The sequence below is a fragment of the Acanthopagrus latus genome, chromosome 14 (genome assembly GCF_904848185.1).
Source record: "Acanthopagrus latus isolate v.2019 chromosome 14, fAcaLat1.1, whole genome shotgun sequence".
Taxonomy (NCBI): Eukaryota; Metazoa; Chordata; class Actinopteri; order Spariformes; family Sparidae; genus Acanthopagrus; species Acanthopagrus latus.
The window spans coordinates 6,998,577-7,018,788 of NC_051052.1; the positions used below are offsets into that span (position 1 = coordinate 6,998,577).

Consider the following 20,212-nt stretch of genomic DNA (forward strand, 5'->3'; position numbering starts at 1 on the left):
GATGGTGCTTCGTTGAGTCCTTTAAAGTCCTCGCAGGCGAACATACATCAAAAGGCGAATTCCACGTCTTTTGAAAGTGTTGTAATTACCAGTGTGAAGGCAGCACATATGCGGCGCACACTGCATCAATCATACAGTAACACCTGATTTTAATCACCTCGCCATGACTCCAGAGATCGTTTTGACACCCACAAAATAGCTTAAAGCTAAATGCCTGAAAGAGGAGAAGTGGGATATTAAAAACTATAACTTTCAGAGGAAAGGCACAGTGACAGCCACCAGATCGTGCTGTTTAATGAAACGCATTCTCAGACATAAAAGCTTTTTTAATTTACTGTCAATCTGCAAACCGGGGTGTTTTCTGCACAGCCTGTCCCAGAGAATCACCTGTCAGTCAAACACTGGGGGCGGGTCTGTGACGTTGTCTTGGATGTGGCACTGATGAGGTTTGAGTTTGCTAACTACAACAGGACCCCAGACATTAATGTTGCTCACAAGACCAGAGTTGTTACACTTGTACAAGTTTTGTTTTATTTCAGTGAATTTTTTTTTTCCTAGTTCAGTTTATTTTGTTTGTTTTAGTGAACTATTATAGCCTTACGCCAGACAATCATTTTTCGGCTTCTTCAGGCTTCCGTATTAAAAGCACGAAAGTCATTTTCTCATTTAGCCAACAGTTGCTGTTTCCACGCACACATTAATAGAATATGATTTACTAATACAGCTCTTCAAAACTTTTTGAAGCCTACATTATTAGATTTTTAGCACAACCTGTGAACATTTTACATTTAGCTAATATCACATTAAAAAACTTCCAATATTCACTCTTTTTTAAACTTTATCATCTCTTGCATTAGCTGCCAAATGCTCCACCATGTTCACCAGCTAGTTGCTAACTTTACTGTTTTGTGCTGAACAAGTTGTTAACATTCTTGTCCCACTCCATCTTGAAATGTCAGATAGCAGATAGTTCCTTTGATACGCTGCCCCCTATTTGTTTTGAGTATGAGACTGGAAGGAAGTATCAGAAAGGAAATATTTAGAACACAAGTGAACTGTCAATTTACCATTCACTGTTCGGATATTTTTATCCCTTAACATTATAACATTTTAAAGGGCTCCTCTGGATCTGACGTGCATTTTCTGCTGTGCATAATTCGCATATGTTTTCATGCAGCCCCTGGCTTATTGTCTTTGGCCCTCACCCACCGCAGTGTAAGTCACAGAGCCTCGCCGTGCCGTATGGGAGAGACATGTTTCTGGTCAGTGACTCATGCAACATGTTGAACCATGTGAAACCACAGCTCTGTGCCCATGTGTGAGTCTGCCAGGAGGCCTACAGTGCTGTCGGAGCGTGCCTTACAAGCCGTTTCCATGCTCTCTCAGCGAGCAAACTTGCAAACAGCTGCGTTTTCCATCAGAAGTGGTTTCTGGAGATGTGTTTTTTTTTTTTTTTTCCCTCCCCCCATCTTCCAGAGAGGAGAGGGGGGGGGGAGTGACGGGATCAGGGGGAGATTGGGAGGCCGGGCTGCAGATAAAAGCGAGACGTGCACTCGGTGGTGCGGTCTGCGCGCACGTTTATTAGCGACAAAGTCTTGAATCACGCGGACTAAGATTTACTACCGGCGGAGACGACTTGAAGAAGGTCACCATGGCCTGTGGGGCAAAACCAATCACGAGTGTTTTCTTAACTAATGAACTGTGAGATGAGTCACTTAAACTCACATTAAAGGGACAACTTCTTTGGTGAGAAATGTGTCTTGTTCCGACTTCAGGTTCAGTGTTTAATGTGAGCAGTTTGTTATCTTAATGCGAGGATTTAAAAAAAAAATAAGCAAACACAACGTTCATTCTACTGTGCTGCCACGCCCCCGCCGAGCCGTGTGTGCGTTTCCACTCATGCACGGATGCATAAATACGGGGATTTGATGAGTATTTACGTTGCGATATCGCTGTCAGTTCCTGGGGTTAAATTATAGGTTAATAAATTGGATAAAGGCCAGTGTGAACAACGACAAAAAAAAATCTGTTGAACCCAGATGATTCTTGTGTAGAACAGGAAGCAGCATCAGAGTGACCTCTAGTGGTCGCACACACACACACACACACACACACACACACACACACACACACACACACACACACACACACACACACACACACATTTTCTAATGTAAAGCACCTCAGCAGGGCATTGTGTAGAGCCTTTATGCATAACTGTCAGAGGGCCTAGGACCTTTAGGGGCAGGCTTATAATTATATAAATATATAATTTCGTGCCACTGGGGAATCAAAACGTCTTCCCCTTTCTCATCGGGTATTGCTGGGCTGCCGGTGAGCAAGGCACCTGTCCCTCGTGAACTCAGAGACTACAGATCCTGTCACTATTTCTTACATTTTTTCCGCTGTGGTGAAATTTGAATGGGGAAATTGATGTACTCAAATAGATGTGTAAATGTGATATGTACATCATCAATTCTTTTGGGAGGACTGTAGTCAGTTTTTTTTTTTTTTTTTTTCTGGAAGTGATCTATTTAACAGCAGGCCCACTGGTTGGAGGCACACAAAACATTGCATGTGCAACTCTTGAGGCAGCGTCCCTAACGACTGAGAACGTGACTGAGGTGACTCAGGTATACGTGTGGATTTCAGCATTTGTAAATCTGACCATTTTAAAGTTACAACAATTCATCTGATTTCATTTCACATAAAAGGTTCTCCATTTAAGACGGTGATTAAGTAATTGTAGATGTAAAAGTTAAGCAAATTGTGGTTTTCACAGATTCATTTGGGAACTCTTAGTAATAGCAGTGAAAGAAATGAGTGACTAATGTTGAATATTTGAAGGGGCAAAAATGCAGTTTTGGAGAAGAAATTCAAACAAAGAATTATAAAATGTACAATATGAATGAAGTTATAATAGAGACTCAAATACTCTTTGTTTTGTTGTGTTTTTGTCCACAACTGAATAGTTCTAACTGTTCTCAGAGGCAAATAAGGTCACTTTGTTTACTTCGTTTATCCAGTCATTTAAAAAAAAAGGTAGTTTATCAAATGTGTTTGTTAAGGACAAAACAAACAAACGAACAAAAAATCTATCTGATGTTAAAAAAAAAAAAAAAAAGTATTTTTTCTCATTCTTGTAACAGAATATTTATTTAGCCTTTTGTACAGTTGAGCTGCGGTGACAGAGCGCGCCACACTAACATGTTGTGTTGGTCTGCTCCGGCCTGATTAATGCACACATTGTGCATATTTATAATGGCTAATTTGATGATTTGAAAGGAGTCTGACCTGGCCACCATCTTTGCAAGCAGACTGCTTTTGTCTCCCATGCAAATAACTTACTTGACTTTGATTCCTCTGTTTATTTAAGCCACCGAAGTTCACATGAAGATCAATGTGTTTCTCCTTCTTGACTATGCGAGATAACAAAAGTGTGTTCAGGTTAAATTCTGTCTGGTTTACTCTTTAATTGCCTGCCGGCTCAGGCGGTGGAAGGCGCCCGAGCCAGGAGCTGATCAATAGTGTCGGGCGGACAGCGGGCTGATCCTGTCTCACCCGGCGGTGACTAATGACCGTGATGTGCGGCGAAGATACGGGGTCACAGCCATCCTCATCCTTTGGGATAATGAACCCCGTGCTGAGATGCAGCCGCCGCAGGTTAACTGAGGCAATGATAATGAGACAGAATGCTGCGCGGGTTCACGATGTGTTTTCATTTAGATTAAAGTTCTGTTTTAGATGATCAATGGCGACGCTGTTTGTTGACGTGCTTGCTCTTCTCAGGACCCAAACAGGAAGCATAAATAGCTTGATCAAAATCTCTAACCTGTCCAATTAATCAGCTAGACGACCTTTGTTTATAACCCCTGGTCTGCTTTGAGCTAGACAACCATGAAGAATCAAGAAGTACACCAAAGGAAGTACCACAGTGATTTTGACTAAAGAAAGTCAAAAGTCAGTTTGGGGTTCAAGGGATCGAACCCTTGACCTTCCAGCTACAGGACAGCAGGTATCCACAGACACGATCTCAACTCCGGAGCACACTCTGCTGCCCCAGTTCTCATCTGCTATTTCAGAGACAGGTCGACGGAGGCGTCAGCCCTCACTCAGGTCCTCACTGAACACGCTGTAATCCCTCTGGTTGTGAATGTTCAGGTTCAGCTGCTCGGCCGCTGCCAGAACTCAACCGTGACAAAGCCGTCAGATTGGAGGACAGTTATCTGGACTCGCGACACATGAGATACAGGAGGTCAAACTAAATTGGCTCACCAGAGAGGCGACCGGACCCTTCAGGCAATCTCCTGCTCCTCCCTTCAATGAATTGGAGGTCCCAGCGGCTGCAGCGCTCGGCTCTGAGAAGGCCGACCACATCCCACGAACAGGCAGGGGGGAGGAGAACAAGGTGATCTGCAGATGTCCTTGGTGCTTTGAATGACAAAGAATTCAAGGGGAGGTGGGATTTCAATGTGAGCGGACTTCACTGGGCTGCAGGACTCGAGTACAGATGAGTAGAACTACTCTGAGAGACCTAAACAAAGCTAGAGGGAGAGAATATTGGACTTACATTTTCCAGCTAGCCACAAACACAACTCTACATGAATGCCGCTGGACGAGCAGGAAGGCGGTTGTTCGCTAACACATTTGTTGTGTTTACATTTGTTGTGCTGCGCCCAAGTGGCTGAGAAATCCCTTCAGCAGGTTTCCGATCTGTCTGTCAACCCCGGGCCATTTGCATATTTCCTTATCCTTTAGGACACCTGGAACACCAAGTTTTCATCCTGTACCATATGTGTCAGGGTTCATCAGCCATAAATTCACCCTGTAACATAGGTCGATACTGGATAGTAATTACCCAAACCAGTTCTGTGTAAAGCTCGGCTCCCTTCTCTCCAGTTTCATTCTATTCAGGTTGGTCTCTTCTTCTATAATTTTCTGTTTCCTGCACTTCTTTCTCTTCTGTTCTGTCATCTCGTTTTTATTTTCATTTCGTGCCTTCCCGTCTGTTTGGCTGCGTCTCTTCTCTCCCCTTTCATTAGCCCCACAGTTTTTCATCTGTTTGTAACAATGCTCTTTTTCTCGCCCATCGTCTCCTCACTTCTTGGACATATTTCCTCGTCTTTCACTTCACTTTCAGCATGACTCCACGTACTTCTCAAGGTTAGCAGAGCTGGCTGTTAGGATTTATTAATGAGCCCGTGGCTTTAGGGAGAATTAATAAAAAAACGAAAAACAGTCCTGCTCTTACCTCAGGACGTTGTCCAGCGGTTGTTATGTTAATCACTTAGGCCCTAATTAATACCACGCATATCATTAGCAAAATGAAGATTCAAATGCCACCATGCGTTAATTACCATTATAGAAAGTCATCTACATTTCGGCGGTGAATGTTAACTGTCTGCCAGCGCTCATTTACTTGAACCCCTCTCATCCGCGCTGGAAAAAAAAAAAAATTAAACAAGCAGGAGAGAAAATATTCAGATTACAACAACTAAAGTTTACCTGATTTTGTAATGCGTTTCGATTTTACCTCTATTTCTGTGATTTGTCGAGCAAAACCTGTACTTTTCTCTTGTACAGGATGTTAAGCAGCATCAGGACGAACTACTCTGTGTGTGTGTGTGTGTGTGTGTGTGTGTGTGTGTGTGTGTGTGTGTGTGTGTGTGTGTCAGGGGGATTTCCTGATCTAATCTCCAGTCCTTTCATTCCTAATAAGCCTCATTCAACGTGTCACAAATCCCCTGACTTATTGTTGTTATCGAGACGACGTGGGAAAGGACCACTTAACCAGCCCGCCACCTCCTTCCTTTTGTATGTGAAATCACCGAAAACACGACGGCCACACAAGACTGTCAGAGAAACTGGTAAAGAGGGACTGTACCAATGTTGTACTTGCTAAAGAGAACAATGGTTTTGTAAACAGACTTTATGAATAATTCTGATTATATACAATAGACGTTTGGTACACAAATAACACTAGGCCTACATGATGAATATTGCCTACATTTGTATGTAAGTTGAGGAAACTTCCTCACCATCACACTATCAGATGCACCATTAAATCAATGGAATTAATAAAATGAATGAAATAAATAAAACAGGGACTTCAGGTGACTTGATTTCGCCAGACGAGCTGTAAGGATCCCATGTGTTCATCTACTTCAGTTGCTTAGAAGAATGTACCAATGCTGTCTTGCTGTGAAGCTCCAGAAATGTTTTGTGACCTATGAAATGTTGCCTAACTTTTTAGTGTGGGTGTAGATGGCAGGGTAGCTAAAAATCTCATTTTCATTTTTGGGCGGACTTATCCTTTAACTCCACCCAAATCACTCTCCTTTACTCTTTGGTATTTCTTCATCAAAAAACGCAGTTCCATCGTCAGTGAGGTCTGCGGATTACCCAGGGGCAAATTAAAAGATGTTTTGTAATGCAGGTCAACCAGCCATTAATTCAGGTCGTGGAAAGTGTTGTGTTCAAATGACATAAAATTGTAGTAAAACAAAGATGATCTCTGCCAACTTTAAACATCCCCTTAATTAATCCTCAGCTCGCACACATAATTAATTGATTTACATGCCCGCCCTCCCCACTGCAGTCTCAAACAGTGCCTCCCTGCTGGGGGAGTTAATTGTCAGGTTAGACGGTTCGCCTCCAGAGGATTTGTGCTGTGAATTATAATGATTTCCACTTTTTCCTCCACTGCCGCTGTTGCCTGCTCACAACTTAATGAATTATATTATGTCCCGAGGTTCCACGTACACTTGACTAAGTTGTCTGCTGGCAGTCATGGATACACACCGCTCATCTTTGGATGTAAAGTAGGAAGTAACTATCGGAAATTGCTTATATCATATAAAAGTGGACATAGTTTTATATTTCTGCATTAACATACAGTAGTTGCTAATATGTTGTTATAAATAAGTTTTGCTTTAGGCTCTGTGTCACTACCCAGCTACTACTACTACTAGTGTAAATTAGTACTTAAGTCTAAATACTAACCTCTGTCAGTTCAAGGTTACTACTATCACTCTGTTGCTAGGCTAACACTGGGACTTTTTAATTTTGGAATATATCCTCACTTTCTTTTTGGTTGGGTGTGAAACATGAGAAACGTGATAAAGCAACCAGCAGCCAGTTAGCTTAGCATAAAGACTAAAAACAGAGAGTCACCTGGTTCTGTCCAAAGCGAAGAAAGTCCAAAGCTAACCAGCTAACCTAAGCTAACCAGCTGCTGGCTACAGGCCTACCTTTAGAGGCTGCTAAAGACTTGAGTGTTATTTCTGAAAATGTCTAACTATTCCTGTAATGAAAAGTATAACAATAACACTTTGTCTTGTAGCACTTCTAGTAGTGCTCATATGGACTAGCAAGCTACTTCAATTCCCACTTTCTACTGATGCTTTTACAAGGCTGAACTGCTAATTCTACTAACTCTTCTACAAGTAGCACACTCAAGGCTACTTCTAATGTTATTACAACTGTATTTTTTTCTTATTCTTGTTCCCTTTCACATTTTTTTCCCCCATTATTCTGGATATTCACCCTCTCAAAGCCTATCTGTGCTCACATGTGATGTCAGGTGATAAAACAAGGCTCACGGCAGCCATCTTTAGATGTGCACTCTTGTCCTCAATCAGCTGAATATGATTGTTCTCCTCAGGCTAAAGAGCGGGCGACCGGACTCAATATATTTTCATTGTTCAAGCGTTTCCCCGGAGTGTTGGAGACGGGACATAAAAAGTGGCCGCCTTGGCCGACGGATGCCATGTCGGCAAGTTTTCCCCCGCTTTCTCCTTTTTTTTTTTTCTTTCAGCCTTGTTCATTTCAAAGTCATCCAAGAATTTAAAAAAAGTGTGTGTGAGTGTGTGTGTGTGTGCGCGACAAACCTTTGTTCCCCAAAGCTCTTCACACATTTTGAGGAAGATGTATTGTGCAGGACCCAAAAAAAAAATGCACTGTCTCCCTTTCACAAGGGAAAAAAAAAATAATACCAAGCTGAATAATACAGCAGCCTCTTGCTATCACCTCCACCCCTGGGCGAGACGCAGACACCCTCGAAACTTCACAAAGGCGAGTGGGTGTCCTCGCACTTCATCGCCTCTCCACGCTACAACCGAATCTGGCATTATTCTAATTAATGGGACGAGTTCATTAGTGCTCTCGGGGGTTAATGTGTTGTCCCACTGCAGATTAGCAGAAGGGGATTCCAGTGTTTTGCCGGAGCATCCTAATTAGATCGCAGTGGGCGCCGCCTGCTTAAATAGGTGGAATAATGGAAGTCGTCACTCTTCGCAGCGGCAACTTGATTACTGCGCCCCTACCTCGCCTCATAAAAAAAAATTTAAAATGCCTCAACATTCACCTGGAACCGTGAGCCGCCAAATGGATCCAATTATATGCGTCGATAAAATGGTGATGGCACTTTCTTTGCAAGTTTGGGATTCATGGTGAGGATTGGTGGACAAAGCTGCCATCAGGAGGACTGAGGCGGTACTGCAGTTTGAGACAGGATCCACAACATAAAATGACCACAGTATAAGCAGCTGTGTTGTGCAGTGGCAGTGTTATTTAAATGAATTTTGTAGAGAAATGTTTTGATAACTACACCACAGCTCAATTTCTGAGAGTTCTCCAGAGCTCATGCTGTTTCTTTAACAACAACGTCCGCAGACTGGGAGCCCTGACGGAGACCTGATGGTTTTAATGATCGCCCTCTTAATGTTTTGGCCACGGCAGTAAGGGTCTTTATTATTTCCTTCCCCACTTCTCAATATTTTTTTTTTTTAAGCCCGGATTGCCTACATTATCTTAAACAGAGCATCCAACATTTTTCTTTGACTTTAAATCTGCATTTATCAACATATTTGTATTAACAAGGACTCGAATGACTGTGTACCATGTGAAACAAACAGAGGATTATCACCAGTTGGAAGAAGTTCAGTACCTCACTTAATTACAAATATGTGCTTTAGGCAAAGTGTAGATTATGTATGTAAGGGTTTTTTTAATCTGATGTTTTTTGAATTAATCATACTGCTGCAGCAATGTTTATGTTGCATTCTAAGGCGGCACTGTAGATGTTTAAGGTTGAGCCGAAAGTAACTACTTTAAACACTATTGTGTAGTTAATCTACAACAATGCATCATATTCTGTGCTTTGAGAAGTCAACCTGTCATGGGCTCAGGAAAACAGCCTGTTTCCGGCTTTGTGACGATGATTTTTTTTTTCTTCCCCCCCACAGCTAATCCAAGAGGGTTTTTAAAAAGACTTTATTTAGCTTAAGAGGGAGAATCTTCTCCGCGCATGAAGGAACACCTAATCCTTCACTTTCTCACAAACATTCAAAAGTGCCAAATTTGGAGATGCGTGGTTTTTCGTTGGAAAGGGTGTAAAAACTGTACTGTAATGTATTTCTGACAGAAAACTAAAACTAAACCAATGCAGTGGAGCAAAAAGTGCGACGTCTGCCTCTGAGATTTGATATGAGGTTACTTTAAAGGGAAATACAACAGTATGGTTTGTTCTTAAGTACTCAAGTAAAAGTACCTAATTACATTCTTTCTTTTGAGTCTTTCAGCTCATTGTTTTGGTTTTACGGCCCACAACACAACACTTTCTCATTTTTTTTTTTTACGTTCTCATCAAATGTGCTTTTCAAATCAGCACACAGTTGTCAAAAGGGCCTTTCCCATTTTTCGACACCGTAGGGAGAATGAGACGAGGGGAATTTAGTTGGTTGCAATCTACAACCACACCGCCAGATGCCCTTTAAACTGACAGGGCTGTAGCCGTCACCATAACTTGATTAATATAGTAACAAAGGGGACTTATCATTGCTAAATTAGAAACGTGGACATGGTAGTTATTTTATCAGCTGTGATTCCAGAATTTCAGAGTGAATTGTGGGTACAGATTGGTTGTGAGGACTTTGCCACACGACTTGAGTACGATGCTGAACTCTGCAGCCATTATGAAATAAAACAGCTTACAAATTAACAACCTTGTTCTGCGTGTCTAATTGTATCAAATGTGTTTAGCAGCTGGGATTTGATATGTGTAGCATTCCAGCAGTAATTCTATTGTTTTGCGCGATTTCTTCATTTAGCCTACTTGGTGCGTGTGATATTGCACAAATCCAAATACGATTCCCCCTCCTTTTGTTTCCCCGCGTTTTTCTCACTATAATCCCGCCGCCTTGAAGCGGTTTTCATCATTTTTCTCTTCTAAGCTTCTAAAATTAACCTAATCTTCTTTGCTCGTCCCGTCCCACCCACGTCCCGCTCGCTCATGTCCTGTTTTTGTGGCTTTTTTTTCTCCCCCTTTTCTTTTTAAAGAGGAGAGTGTTGAGATAAGTGGCATATTACACTCCGACAGCAGACACACCAAGTGACTTTGTGATTATGATGCAGAGGGTGTTGTCTTTGAGATAGGCAGGAGTGAAGGAGGAGGAGGAGGAACGAAAGGGGGATTATGAGGCTAATTCCCTTATAACTTTTTCCCTCATTAATCTCTGCGGAAGGATACAAGATTCTTTAAATGCTAATGTCCAATAAAGATGTCAGCGGTGACATTTTACAGTGGCGGCAACAGATGTGAACAAAGTTGACCGCGTTGTCGCGGAAGAACTTTTTTTCCTCACTTTGCTCGCGTTGCTCGTCTCACATGCTAATTTAAAGGACTCCTCTCTGGGGATTAGACATGAATGCGTTCATCATCAGCAAGTCAGTCGTTCGTGAGAGCGTTTCGCGCCAAGGTCGAACCCGACACCCCCCTCTTTTTGTCCTCATAAACAACTTATAACTCCTTCTTTTTTTTTTCGGAGGAATCAAACTTTAATTCAAACACATTCTGTTTAATTTAAGCACAATCAGCTATATTTACAAGAAATTAATGGAGGTCAATGTGGCAACAAGATGAAGAGTCAAAGGAAATCCTGGATTTTTTTTTCCTTAAAAAGCACCCATTAGATTACCTAAAATAAAAAGACAAATAAATCATCGGGGCCTCATCTAATACTTCCTTTTCCAGAGTGAAACCACTCCTCACAATCCCTTTAAGCAGAATTAGTGTCCAGAGGGTAGAAGATGAAATGTACCGAAACTCCTTCCTTTGCTTCCTGTTCCAAGGACAATTCCTTCTCTTAAAAAAAAAAAAAAAAAAAAAAAAAAAAGCAAAAAATTCCCTCAGAAGGGACATGATCATTTTCCAGCACTTTCATTCTGTTACACTGACTGCGGCTCTGAGGCTCACCGCGAGTCACAGCACCCTTGGCCGGGGGGGGAGTGGACGACTTGACGACACTAAATGTTAGCGTAATATCGATCCCTGTTCTCGTAATCTCTGAAGGCGAACTTGGCATCCTTGTTGTCGTGCGGGATCCGGCCGAATGGCGTGTGGTCGTTGAAACACGTGTCGAAGACCTCGTCCACTATTTTCTCCGCCTCCTCTCGGCCGATGCTCCTCACGGCCAGGATGGAGCGGAGGGCGCGGCCTCTGACGCACTCCTATCCGGGGGAGGAGGAGGGGGAGAAACCGAGGTTAGAGATCCGAACCTGAAACCAGCTGGTGCTGAAGTTAGATTCATCCTCGTGCGATTACCTGATGATGCTTCTGGAGGCCAAAGTTGAATCTGGCAGCTTCATTTTTAAAGGCGCAGTCTCCACTCAGGTTAGCTGCCCGGATCTGAAAGAAGAACACGCAATAGTCATCCTTTAAGGAATAGATATTGGAAATCAATTCACTAAAGAGGCAGCTGGATTCACCGTGAATCACATGATCCCGCAAATCTATCTGACCAGGTTTCAAGCTATGCACCTGTGGCCGAACACGTAGGCTTTGAACCAGTCACCATCCTTGAAGTAACTGCTGGTGGTTACAGGTGCAGTATAGGTGTGACGACCAGCATGAGAGGCCAGAGGTTAAGAGGTTAGCGTAGCTGCTACAGCATAACACTGGAGAGTACATGCAAGAGATGTTTTCACGCCATTGCCATTCACACTGGGGCTCACCTCAGAACAAGCTAGATGCCGTAGGTTGCTGAACCAGTCCACATGGGCCCGACAGTGGTCGAAGGCGTGAATGAGCTCATGGGTGACCACCCGGTTCATGTGGGCCTGCTGGTGGATGTTGTTCTGACACAAAACGATCTGCAAACGAACGCAAGTCTCGTCAGTGTTCAACAGTCACACACTTGAAATCCAACGCTTTATTTGTTGAGGCCTCGCTCGTACTTGAGAAGAAGCTGCGTCGAAGCCGCCGCTGACCGTCCCGTCACAATCCTCGCAGGAGAAATGTCGGTCTTTGAACACCTTGCTGTGTCGAGAGGAGTGAGAGAAGTGGCATTAGCACAAATAAACTCCGAGTTAGACGAATGACAGTTAAGCTGTCAGAAAAGTGCCAATGAGGTGGAGGCAGGAAAACAAGGATGCGATCCTAATATTGAATATTTAGGCAACTGGATTATTAATTACACATTTGAATTTTGGGTCAATCATGCAGTAGATGTTCTCATAACGGCAAAAAATGACATACATAGAACCAGATGTATGAACCCCACCCATGTACAACGCTTTTTACAATGAATTTAGTCTGTATTGTAAACCTTGCTGCTGAAATATGCAAAATTCTACAAATAAATACACCCTGCATGTATCAACACATAATTCATCTATATAGATTATCTTTGTATTGAATTTATGATTTTATATAATTTTTTTTTTTTTTTACTTACCCATTTTATTTTATTTGCTTAGCTTTAATATTCTAATGATCTGGTTTTGTTTGTGTCCTCTGTGTTTTATTTCCTTCTCATCAGCACATGATTTACAGAAGAGCCTTGTTGTTTGTGATTATCCCGTTCAATTAAGCATTTTTTCAAAAAGAAAAATCATAGTTACAACATTTACAAGCTTGTTATTTGTGCTGTGTAAACACACACACAGTCCCGGGTTGTTGCAGTGATGGTCAGAGATGACAAACACACTCTGTATTTTATCCAAACTGATACGTACCATCCGGAACTGTTCATGGCACTGAGGAGGAGTTGGGCGTACGGACCTGGGACAAGCACAGAGAGCAGTTAGCTAAACGCTGCAGCTGGGTAGCTTTAGCTTGCTAGCAGTCACTGACAGGAACCACTTCCAGCTAGGACAGCTAACGCTACACGCTGCGGCTCTGTCAGCAGCGTCAAAACGTTAACGGGTGTTTTACTTACAAACACGTTTGAGCGAAATCTCTATCAGAAAAAAAGACGTCAGATATCCACAGATGAGATGACATTCCCTTTAGAGGGTAACTTTAGCTAGCTAGCTAGCTAGCTAGCATACTCACTAGTTTCCATTGCTAACTGTAGCATGACCTGACACTTGTGACTGAAAGTGAACATGCTCTCCCCGACCGATCCCCTCTTGTACTTCGGCGTGTTTCTCTCCGGGAATAAATCGTATCCATAGTCCTCTTCTTGTTTAGGCTGCTCCATTGTGAGAGATGTTCTCCACGATTTGAAAATGGTAGCATAAGTTCCCTTGGTTAGCTGCCGCTAGCTACCTAGAGAGGTCATCACTGTTTGGTAGATCACGTGGTAGCTATAGGTCAAAGGTAATGAAGGGGAATATGATTTTTTTTTTCTTTTTTTACTTGATTGGCATCGCTCCTTTTTCAAAAAGTTAAGAAATGTAACCCTATTTAATTTAGTATTGAGAGGAAAACAATTAAATAAAATGACACTTGTTAGAGACTGGACTGTCTAGATCGTCTATTTAGGACGTTCGTCTACTCGACGCATAATACGTGGACCAAAACCATGCCTAGAGAGTACAGTACCCAGTGCAGTTTATCTATACAATAATTTTTCATAAGACAAGGCAGTTGAGCATAGGGAGGGCACCATTACTATAGATTTTTGTGTATACTTTGGATATATTTTGTCTCTTTTCAGGAAGGTTATTTCCCTTTTTTGGGGGGGGGGGGGGGTGTTTGTTTGTTTTTACAAATGAACAAGTGAGTAAAGTAAGTTTTGCAGTACGTTATTTGTTGTTATATAGACGATCTTTGGTTACGCACAGCGCACGCTCGGCAGCGCAAAGGCTGCTGGTACTCGGCTGTCATGGCTGTGAACGTAAACAGAAAGCTATGAATAACGACACAATTTGTTGTAGTATTGGGCCGAATTAACCGCAGCTACGTTTTTACTATATTTATCAACCGGAGAAAGAAGCGCAAGGTACTTCATAAGGTTCGAGTAGCCACAGAGTCACTTAAATATACTTTATTTACCTTTTTATGTTGTTTTCACTTGCTAGCTAGCCTGCTGCTAGCCGCGAGAGCATGACGGCGTGATTCTCGTGTTTTCCACTTGGCTGCAACACCAACTTCCAAGACAACAACCTCAGCAACAAGTGTTAAGAAATTGTCCCAAACAAATGTCTGTTTCGCAGGGAATAACATGTCCGGGGGAAACAAAGCCATTGAGTTACAGCTTCAGATGCGGCAAAATGCTGAGGATATGCACAGCTTCATGAGGGAGCTGGAGGGCTGGGAGAAGGACATCAAGAAGAAGGACGAGGAGCTGAGGACGGGAGGACTCCAGGAGAGCCAGGTTTGTTCCTGTTGCGGGGCTTCCTTCCATCTCAGGAGCAGGTAACGTACTGGGTGAGCCTCATGTGTCAGCAGCTTTTCTGTCTCTGTCTTTCAGAAGCAGCTCCCACCTGTGCGCAACAAAGACTACAAAACAAAGATGAGGGAAAAGAAGAAGAAGAAGACAAAGCCAGCAGGCAATGGAGACTCGAAGGGAGACGGGTCCAAACAAGACTCAAGGATAAAAGCATATGATTATCGATCATGGGACAAGTTCGATGCGGTATTTTGATGTGTTCTTACAAAATACATTTGGCATGGTCTGTGACATCCTGAGGTAGATGATTAAAGATGTGTGTTTCTGTGCTGGCAGGAGAAAGCTCTGTCAGAGCTGGATAAGGAGGACAGTCCCGCAGAGTCAAACGAGTCGGACTCTGAGGAGGCTGCAGCTGATCAGGAGAAAGCGCTAGCTGAGAAAGAAAAGGTAAACACTGTATGAGAAGTCCTACGGGGGAAAGCAAAAGAAGAGATTACCCCTTTCTAAAGCAACTGCGCTTTTACTTTTAGGGCAATGTGTTTTTCAAAGAGGGGAAGTTCAACGATGCCATTGACTGTTACACCAGAGGGATGGGTGCAGACCCTTACAACCCCGTGCTTCCCACAAACCGAGCCACCTCCTTCTTCAGACTCAAGAAGTAAACAGCTGCTGTCTTAACCATTTTTCAATAAAAGCACCAAATCAAAGACGGATGTTTTTGTTTTTTTTTTCTCCTGTAAGTCACTGAGATTTTGTTCTCTGCAGGTACGCTGTGGCAGAGTCCGACTGCAACTTGGCGATTGCTCTGGACAGCAACTACTTCAAAGCGTACGCGCGAAGAGGAGCGGCACGGTTTGCACTGAAGAAATATGAATCTGCACTTGAAGGTGAGAAGCTGTTTAAAGGGTGTGATCCTCTGTCCAGCGTGAGAGCACTGAGGTGACAATATGAATCTCTCTCTGAACAGATTATGAGATGGTTCTCAAGCTCGATCCCGGCAACCTGGAAGCACAGAATGAAATTAAGAAACTCAAAGAGGTGAGTGTGAAGTGATCATTGAGTGGTTAGCCCCATTTCTCCAGTCATCCTCCCTTTTATTCCTCTCTTTCTCTGGCTGGTTTCAGAGCCTCGGACGTGAAGCCCCGGCCACCCTGAGTGAAGAAACCAAGCAGCCACAGGAGGCTCCCACAGTGGACCCTGGGCAGCAGAGACTGATGGAGGAGCAGCAGAGACGACAGGAGGCAGTTGTACAGAAAGACAGAGTAAGCTTTGTTGTGGTTCACCAATATTATGCTGCAATGTGCTCGATGGTCTCATCTGAGGATTTTTATCTAGTTTTTTGGGGGTGATGACGTCATAAAATGTGGTGACAGACTTTCGGAACTTAGCATTTCTATCAACATATTACATCAACAATGAGCGAACAATGTGTTTTGCATGGTGCCTCACCTCCACCCAATAGGAGTGTCACATGTAAAAAAAATATATACATATGTATATGTATGACATTTGGTGTGGCACTACTAATGAATTACTCATGCAGCTACGAGTTTATTATTCATCATGAAATGTCATTTATCTCAAAAAGTAAGAACCTAATAATGTTGCTGAAGACAAGGTTCAGCGCTATTCAGCAAACAAGGTCATTTCTTACATCCTGATATTATTGAAACTGTTTTGGGAACGAATCATCACTGCATTTCTTTGGAAATGTTTGCGCAGGTGGTGACATTTTCTGAACGTGTCTTTCAGGGGAATGCTTATTTCAAAGAGGGGAAGTATGAAGCGGCTGTCGAGTGCTACAGCAGAGGCATGGAGGCGGACAGCATGAACGTGCTGCTGCCCGCCAACAGAGCCATGGCCTTCCTCAAGCTCGAGAAGTAAGCGTGACATTCAGCTTGTTTGTGTGTGTGTGTGTGTGTGTGTGTGTGTGTGTGTTAGAATAAAAAAGGCCTCTGTTTAAAGGACATAAACGTTTGCTGCAGGTTTAAGGAGGCAGAGGAGGACTGCACCACAGCCATTTCTCTGGACAACACGTACTCCAAGGCTTTCGCTCGCCGTGCCACAGCCAGAGTGGCTTTAGGAAAACTGCAGGAGGCCAAACAAGGTGAACAAACACTTTTTCTCCAGAGGCAAACAGCAGCAGCTATGTTTAGTCTATCTTTGAACACGTTGAAGACATTTAAGCTGTCACATTCTGTTAGATACTCTAACCCATACTTTTTATTTACATCTTTATTGATGCTGTTAAATTGTTTTTGTTCTATTTTCGAGCCAGTTCACTTCCTATATTCAAGTTAAGTTTTGAAGTCTGTTCATTTTCCAAACGTGCAAAATTCAACATGAGCCTAATTAAAAGGAAGTTGCAGTGAATTAATATGTATAAGGATTATGCTATCAAATACTGACTGTTAATTTGTGTGTGTGTGTATTTGTGTGTTTTACAGATTTCCAGGAGGTGTTGAAACTGGAACCAGGGAACAAACAGGCCCTGAATGAGCTCCAGAAACTCCAGATTGTAAGTCTGATGATCCAGTTATTAGTTAAAGTAAACAAATGATAGCTGATTATGCTAATTACGTAACTGGAGCCATTCTGCATAATTACTTCTAATCTGATTTTGGCATTCTTTGCTGACATGTCAGACTTCATTTCTCTCTTGTTATTGTCACTATGTGGCGGTAGGCGGAGGGTTCCAGTGGCCTTCTTCAAACACAAGACGGCACCCTGAGGAGAACAGTTGAGCCGATAGACAAGCCAACACATCTCCGCTCAACAGTGAGTTCACATCTGTTCATTTTCAGTAATAGTTTCTCCTCAGTGCAGAAGTCTTTTTGGTCTCCCAATTTTCTGCATCGGAGACGGTACATTTCATGAGTAAAAATACATATAAATATATGCTGAACAGACCATCACCAGTTTGAAGATCTGCTTGTTTTTCATCTCGTATAGTAATCTGAAATCCTTTGGGGTTTTTGGACAGTTTGTCTGAGAAAATAATATATATTATATTTGGTATATAAGCTAAAACATGAACTAATTCAACAAAAGTAGATTGATGGATGCAGAAAGTAATGTGACAATGATGTTTTGTCTTCATAAAGTCGGTTCTTGGAAATGCAGAATAATTATTTCAAGAAACATACAAACTGTCTTGTGTTTCCCCTGTAGTGGTAACATTATTTGTCCAGCAGGTGGCAGGATAGACATTAATGTAGACAACATCTGGATTCTGTCATTTTCATTTTGTCATATTGTTCTTAACAAAGAGTTGAAGAGTTTTTCTTAAAGACTGCGTCACCATGTTGACTGATGCTGAATGTCTGTTGCTTTTTAGAAACCACTGAGGAGGATTGATATTGAAGAAGTGAGTGGAAAGGTGTCGCTGTCTGAGGTGGAGTCAGGTGGATCCCCATCCTTCGTCCAGGAGGTGATGAGGGAGTCTGAGGAGAAGTCCTCCCCACTGTCGACATCACCCAGCGCCAAAATGATCAAAATCGAGGAGATAGCAGACGTCCCTTCACACTCATCTGACCAGTGAGTGGCACAGCCTCTTTTAATTCATGACACTGGATATGATATTTGTTTGTTAGCATGTCTGTGAAGCACTAAATGTTCCATTGTTACCAAGTAAACACGCCTCCTGCCCCTTTTTCCCAGAGCCGCGTCAAACAGACAGACCAAACAACCAGCACCAGAGGAAACGGTTCATCTTCCTCAACCGTCCGCCAGCCCCTCCTTGATAGTCACAGATCTGCCTCCTCCACCCGCCAACAGCTTCCAGCTGGAGGCTGACCTCCGTAAGATCGGAAACCAGCCTGAAGTGATTTACAGATATCTGAGGGTGAGCCGCATACACTGTAATTTACTGCTGACAAGATGATATTAGTGTGTTCAGTGTAATTATACGCTGTCAGCACAGCAGCGGTGATGACTGTGCAGGCGTGCTTATGCAGATTGATGCAAGCTGAGGGCGTTTGTTGCGGATTCTTTTATTCTTTCATTAAGGTCATGAACTATTTTGTCACTGCTACTCAATCCTGGTCTGGTTTCCACAGAAATAATTAAAAAATCTCATTTTAAATCACCATCTTTGCGGATATTTCTGAGAGACAAATTTAGAATTCAAACCAAACACCAGAATATAAACATTGCTCAGCTTTGTTTTTGTTCTTGTCTTAAAGCAAATCAAGCCTGAAGCGTACGTGAACATTTTCCACAACTCCCTAGAACCCAACATTCTCAACCAGATCCTGACGACCCTACATGACTTCTACATCAAGTGAGTTTTTTTGTATTAAGTGCTCAAAGAAAGACTTCTAGACACAAAGTGGTTACGTGTTCAGCATAGTCAAATCGCACATGTAGGCTTGTACTGTATATTAACACCAGTATTATGCAGGAATGAAGCACCGGCCGTTATACTGGAGGTCCTCAAGAGTCTTGCGAGTGTGAGACGCTTCGACATGGCTGTCATGTTCATGTCGTCCCCAGAGACGAAACGTAAGTCTCTTTGACGTACAACTGTTTGGTGTACCTTATTCAATCACACGTGACACCATATTGATGAATGCTGCACCACTTTTCTTTCCTCTAGTTGTGAAAGGACTGTTTGACTTCCTCCACCAAGCTGAGCTGGAAGCATCATCTGTCTCGGCCTTACAGAAGAAGTACGGAGTTTGACGTTTGGATTGGAGTTCTATAGACTTTCAGTTTCAGCACACAACGCTGCATTGCTTTCAGAGGCGATGGGAAAGCGTAGTTATATTCCAATACTGAGTAAATTTACATTCAGTTCAACCCTTATTGAATCGGACTGCTGTGCTACATCCGTTCACCCGTGGAAATGTGATTTCATGTTCTTTTCTTTATTCATAACTGCATTCATTTTGAGTTGGAGGTTGGAAATTCACAGATTGTTTAGACTTCAGTGTGGAGTCCTGTTCCTTGTGCAGCAGCTAATGTCATCACTGATACAGATGTAGAGTGTGCACGTCCAACAGGTTTGGGCAGAGATGTTTCATTTTCTCAAACTACACAGAAAGTGGAAACATATCTGAGGGCTTCATGGAAATTGATTAGAAATAATGTGAGATCTTGGACATTCTTCTCCATAAACATGTTGATTTATTGAAATGGAGTCAGATGGGTACATCTGACGGAGACCTTCAGCCAGAGGGGATTTTCTGTGACAGGGAAGTGTGAATTTCCAACTTTATAATTTGTCCTTAATGTAGCCTAAAGATGTGGATCGGTCTCTGTGAGTACTCTGCCCTGTTTGAAGGTTCCACCATACCTAAAGGAGCAGTTCAGAATAAAAAATATATATCTTTCCAATTACCTGTAGTGCCATCTTTGTTTTTGGTGTCAGTTGCTGCATTTTTGGAGGTATCAGACATTTTTTTATGTGCTGTAATATGAACAAAAAAATAATAGTTCCTTAATGACATAGCTCACAACAAGGTCTGTTGGTTAACTTGAGTAACCAGATCATGATTTCTGTAAAGCAACGCTGAGCACCCTAAGCTGAGTGCCATCTAGCTATATGTAGCACTACAGGTGACAGGAAAAATATCTATCTTCATTTTCGGTTTAAC

The 20,212-nt window shown here is 42.5% G+C and overlaps 2 protein-coding genes across 5 annotated transcripts; one reads left to right on the plus strand and one right to left on the minus strand.

The window, feature by feature from the left end:
• Positions 1 to 10,811: 10,811 nt before the first annotated feature.
• On the minus strand, positions 10,812 to 13,767 carry atp23 (ATP23 metallopeptidase and ATP synthase assembly factor homolog). Of its 2 annotated transcripts, none has more exons than XM_037121395.1 (6): positions 13,417 to 13,767; positions 13,015 to 13,060; positions 12,235 to 12,316; positions 12,013 to 12,150; positions 11,603 to 11,686; positions 10,812 to 11,508 (listed from the first exon to the last, which is right to left on the minus strand). In XM_037121395.1, exons 1-6 carry the CDS (start codon positions 13,517 to 13,519, stop codon positions 11,305 to 11,307), a joined length of 657 nt encoding a protein of 218 aa, XP_036977290.1. In that variant the 5' UTR covers positions 13,520 to 13,767; the 3' UTR covers positions 10,812 to 11,304. The 2 variants fall into 2 exon arrangements, with proteins under 2 accessions (XP_036977290.1, XP_036977289.1); XM_037121394.1 differs by having other exon boundaries at positions 13,334 to 13,481.
• Positions 13,072 to 19,955, plus strand: rpap3 (RNA polymerase II associated protein 3). 3 transcript variants are annotated; one of them, XM_037121388.1, is made up of 17 exons: positions 13,072 to 13,294; positions 14,440 to 14,600; positions 14,697 to 14,861; positions 14,952 to 15,062; positions 15,146 to 15,273; positions 15,381 to 15,502; positions 15,583 to 15,653; positions 15,740 to 15,877; positions 16,368 to 16,495; positions 16,601 to 16,722; positions 17,063 to 17,133; positions 17,301 to 17,393; positions 17,953 to 18,152; positions 18,276 to 18,459; positions 18,800 to 18,897; positions 19,018 to 19,118; positions 19,213 to 19,955. In XM_037121388.1, the coding sequence occupies exons 1-17, from the start codon at positions 13,276 to 13,278 to the stop codon at positions 19,296 to 19,298; spliced, it is 1,998 nt and encodes a 665-aa protein (XP_036977283.1). In that variant the 5' UTR covers positions 13,072 to 13,275; the 3' UTR covers positions 19,299 to 19,955. The 3 variants fall into 3 exon arrangements, with proteins under 3 accessions (XP_036977283.1, XP_036977284.1, XP_036977285.1); XM_037121389.1 differs by lacking the exon at positions 13,072 to 13,294 and adding an exon at positions 14,062 to 14,237; XM_037121390.1 differs by lacking the exon at positions 13,072 to 13,294 and adding an exon at positions 14,064 to 14,225.
• The last annotated feature ends 257 nt before the right edge of the window (positions 19,956 to 20,212 follow it).

What these genes read in the sequence shown, in the direction of transcription:
- rpap3 (XM_037121388.1), top strand. An exon ending in TCCTTCTTCAGACTCAAGAA is followed by an intron (nt 15,274 to 15,380) that starts GTAAACAGCTGC and finishes TGTTCTCTGCAG; the next exon opens with GTACGCTGTGGCAGAGTCCG. An exon ending in GCCTTCCTCAAGCTCGAGAA is followed by an intron (nt 16,496 to 16,600) that starts GTAAGCGTGACA and finishes CGTTTGCTGCAG; the next exon opens with GTTTAAGGAGGCAGAGGAGG.
- atp23 (XM_037121394.1), bottom strand. Translation starts at nt 13,481, where the DNA reads ATGGAGCAGCCTAAACAAGAAGAGGACTATGGATACGATTTATTCCCG. An exon ending in GGCATCTAGCTTGTTCTGAG is followed by an intron (nt 11,687 to 12,012) that starts GTGAGCCCCAGT and finishes TTCTTCTTTCAG; the next exon opens with ATCCGGGCAGCTAACCTGAG. An exon ending in GCCTCCAGAAGCATCATCAG is followed by an intron (nt 11,509 to 11,602) that starts GTAATCGCACGA and finishes TCCCCCGGATAG; the next exon opens with GAGTGCGTCAGAGGCCGCGC.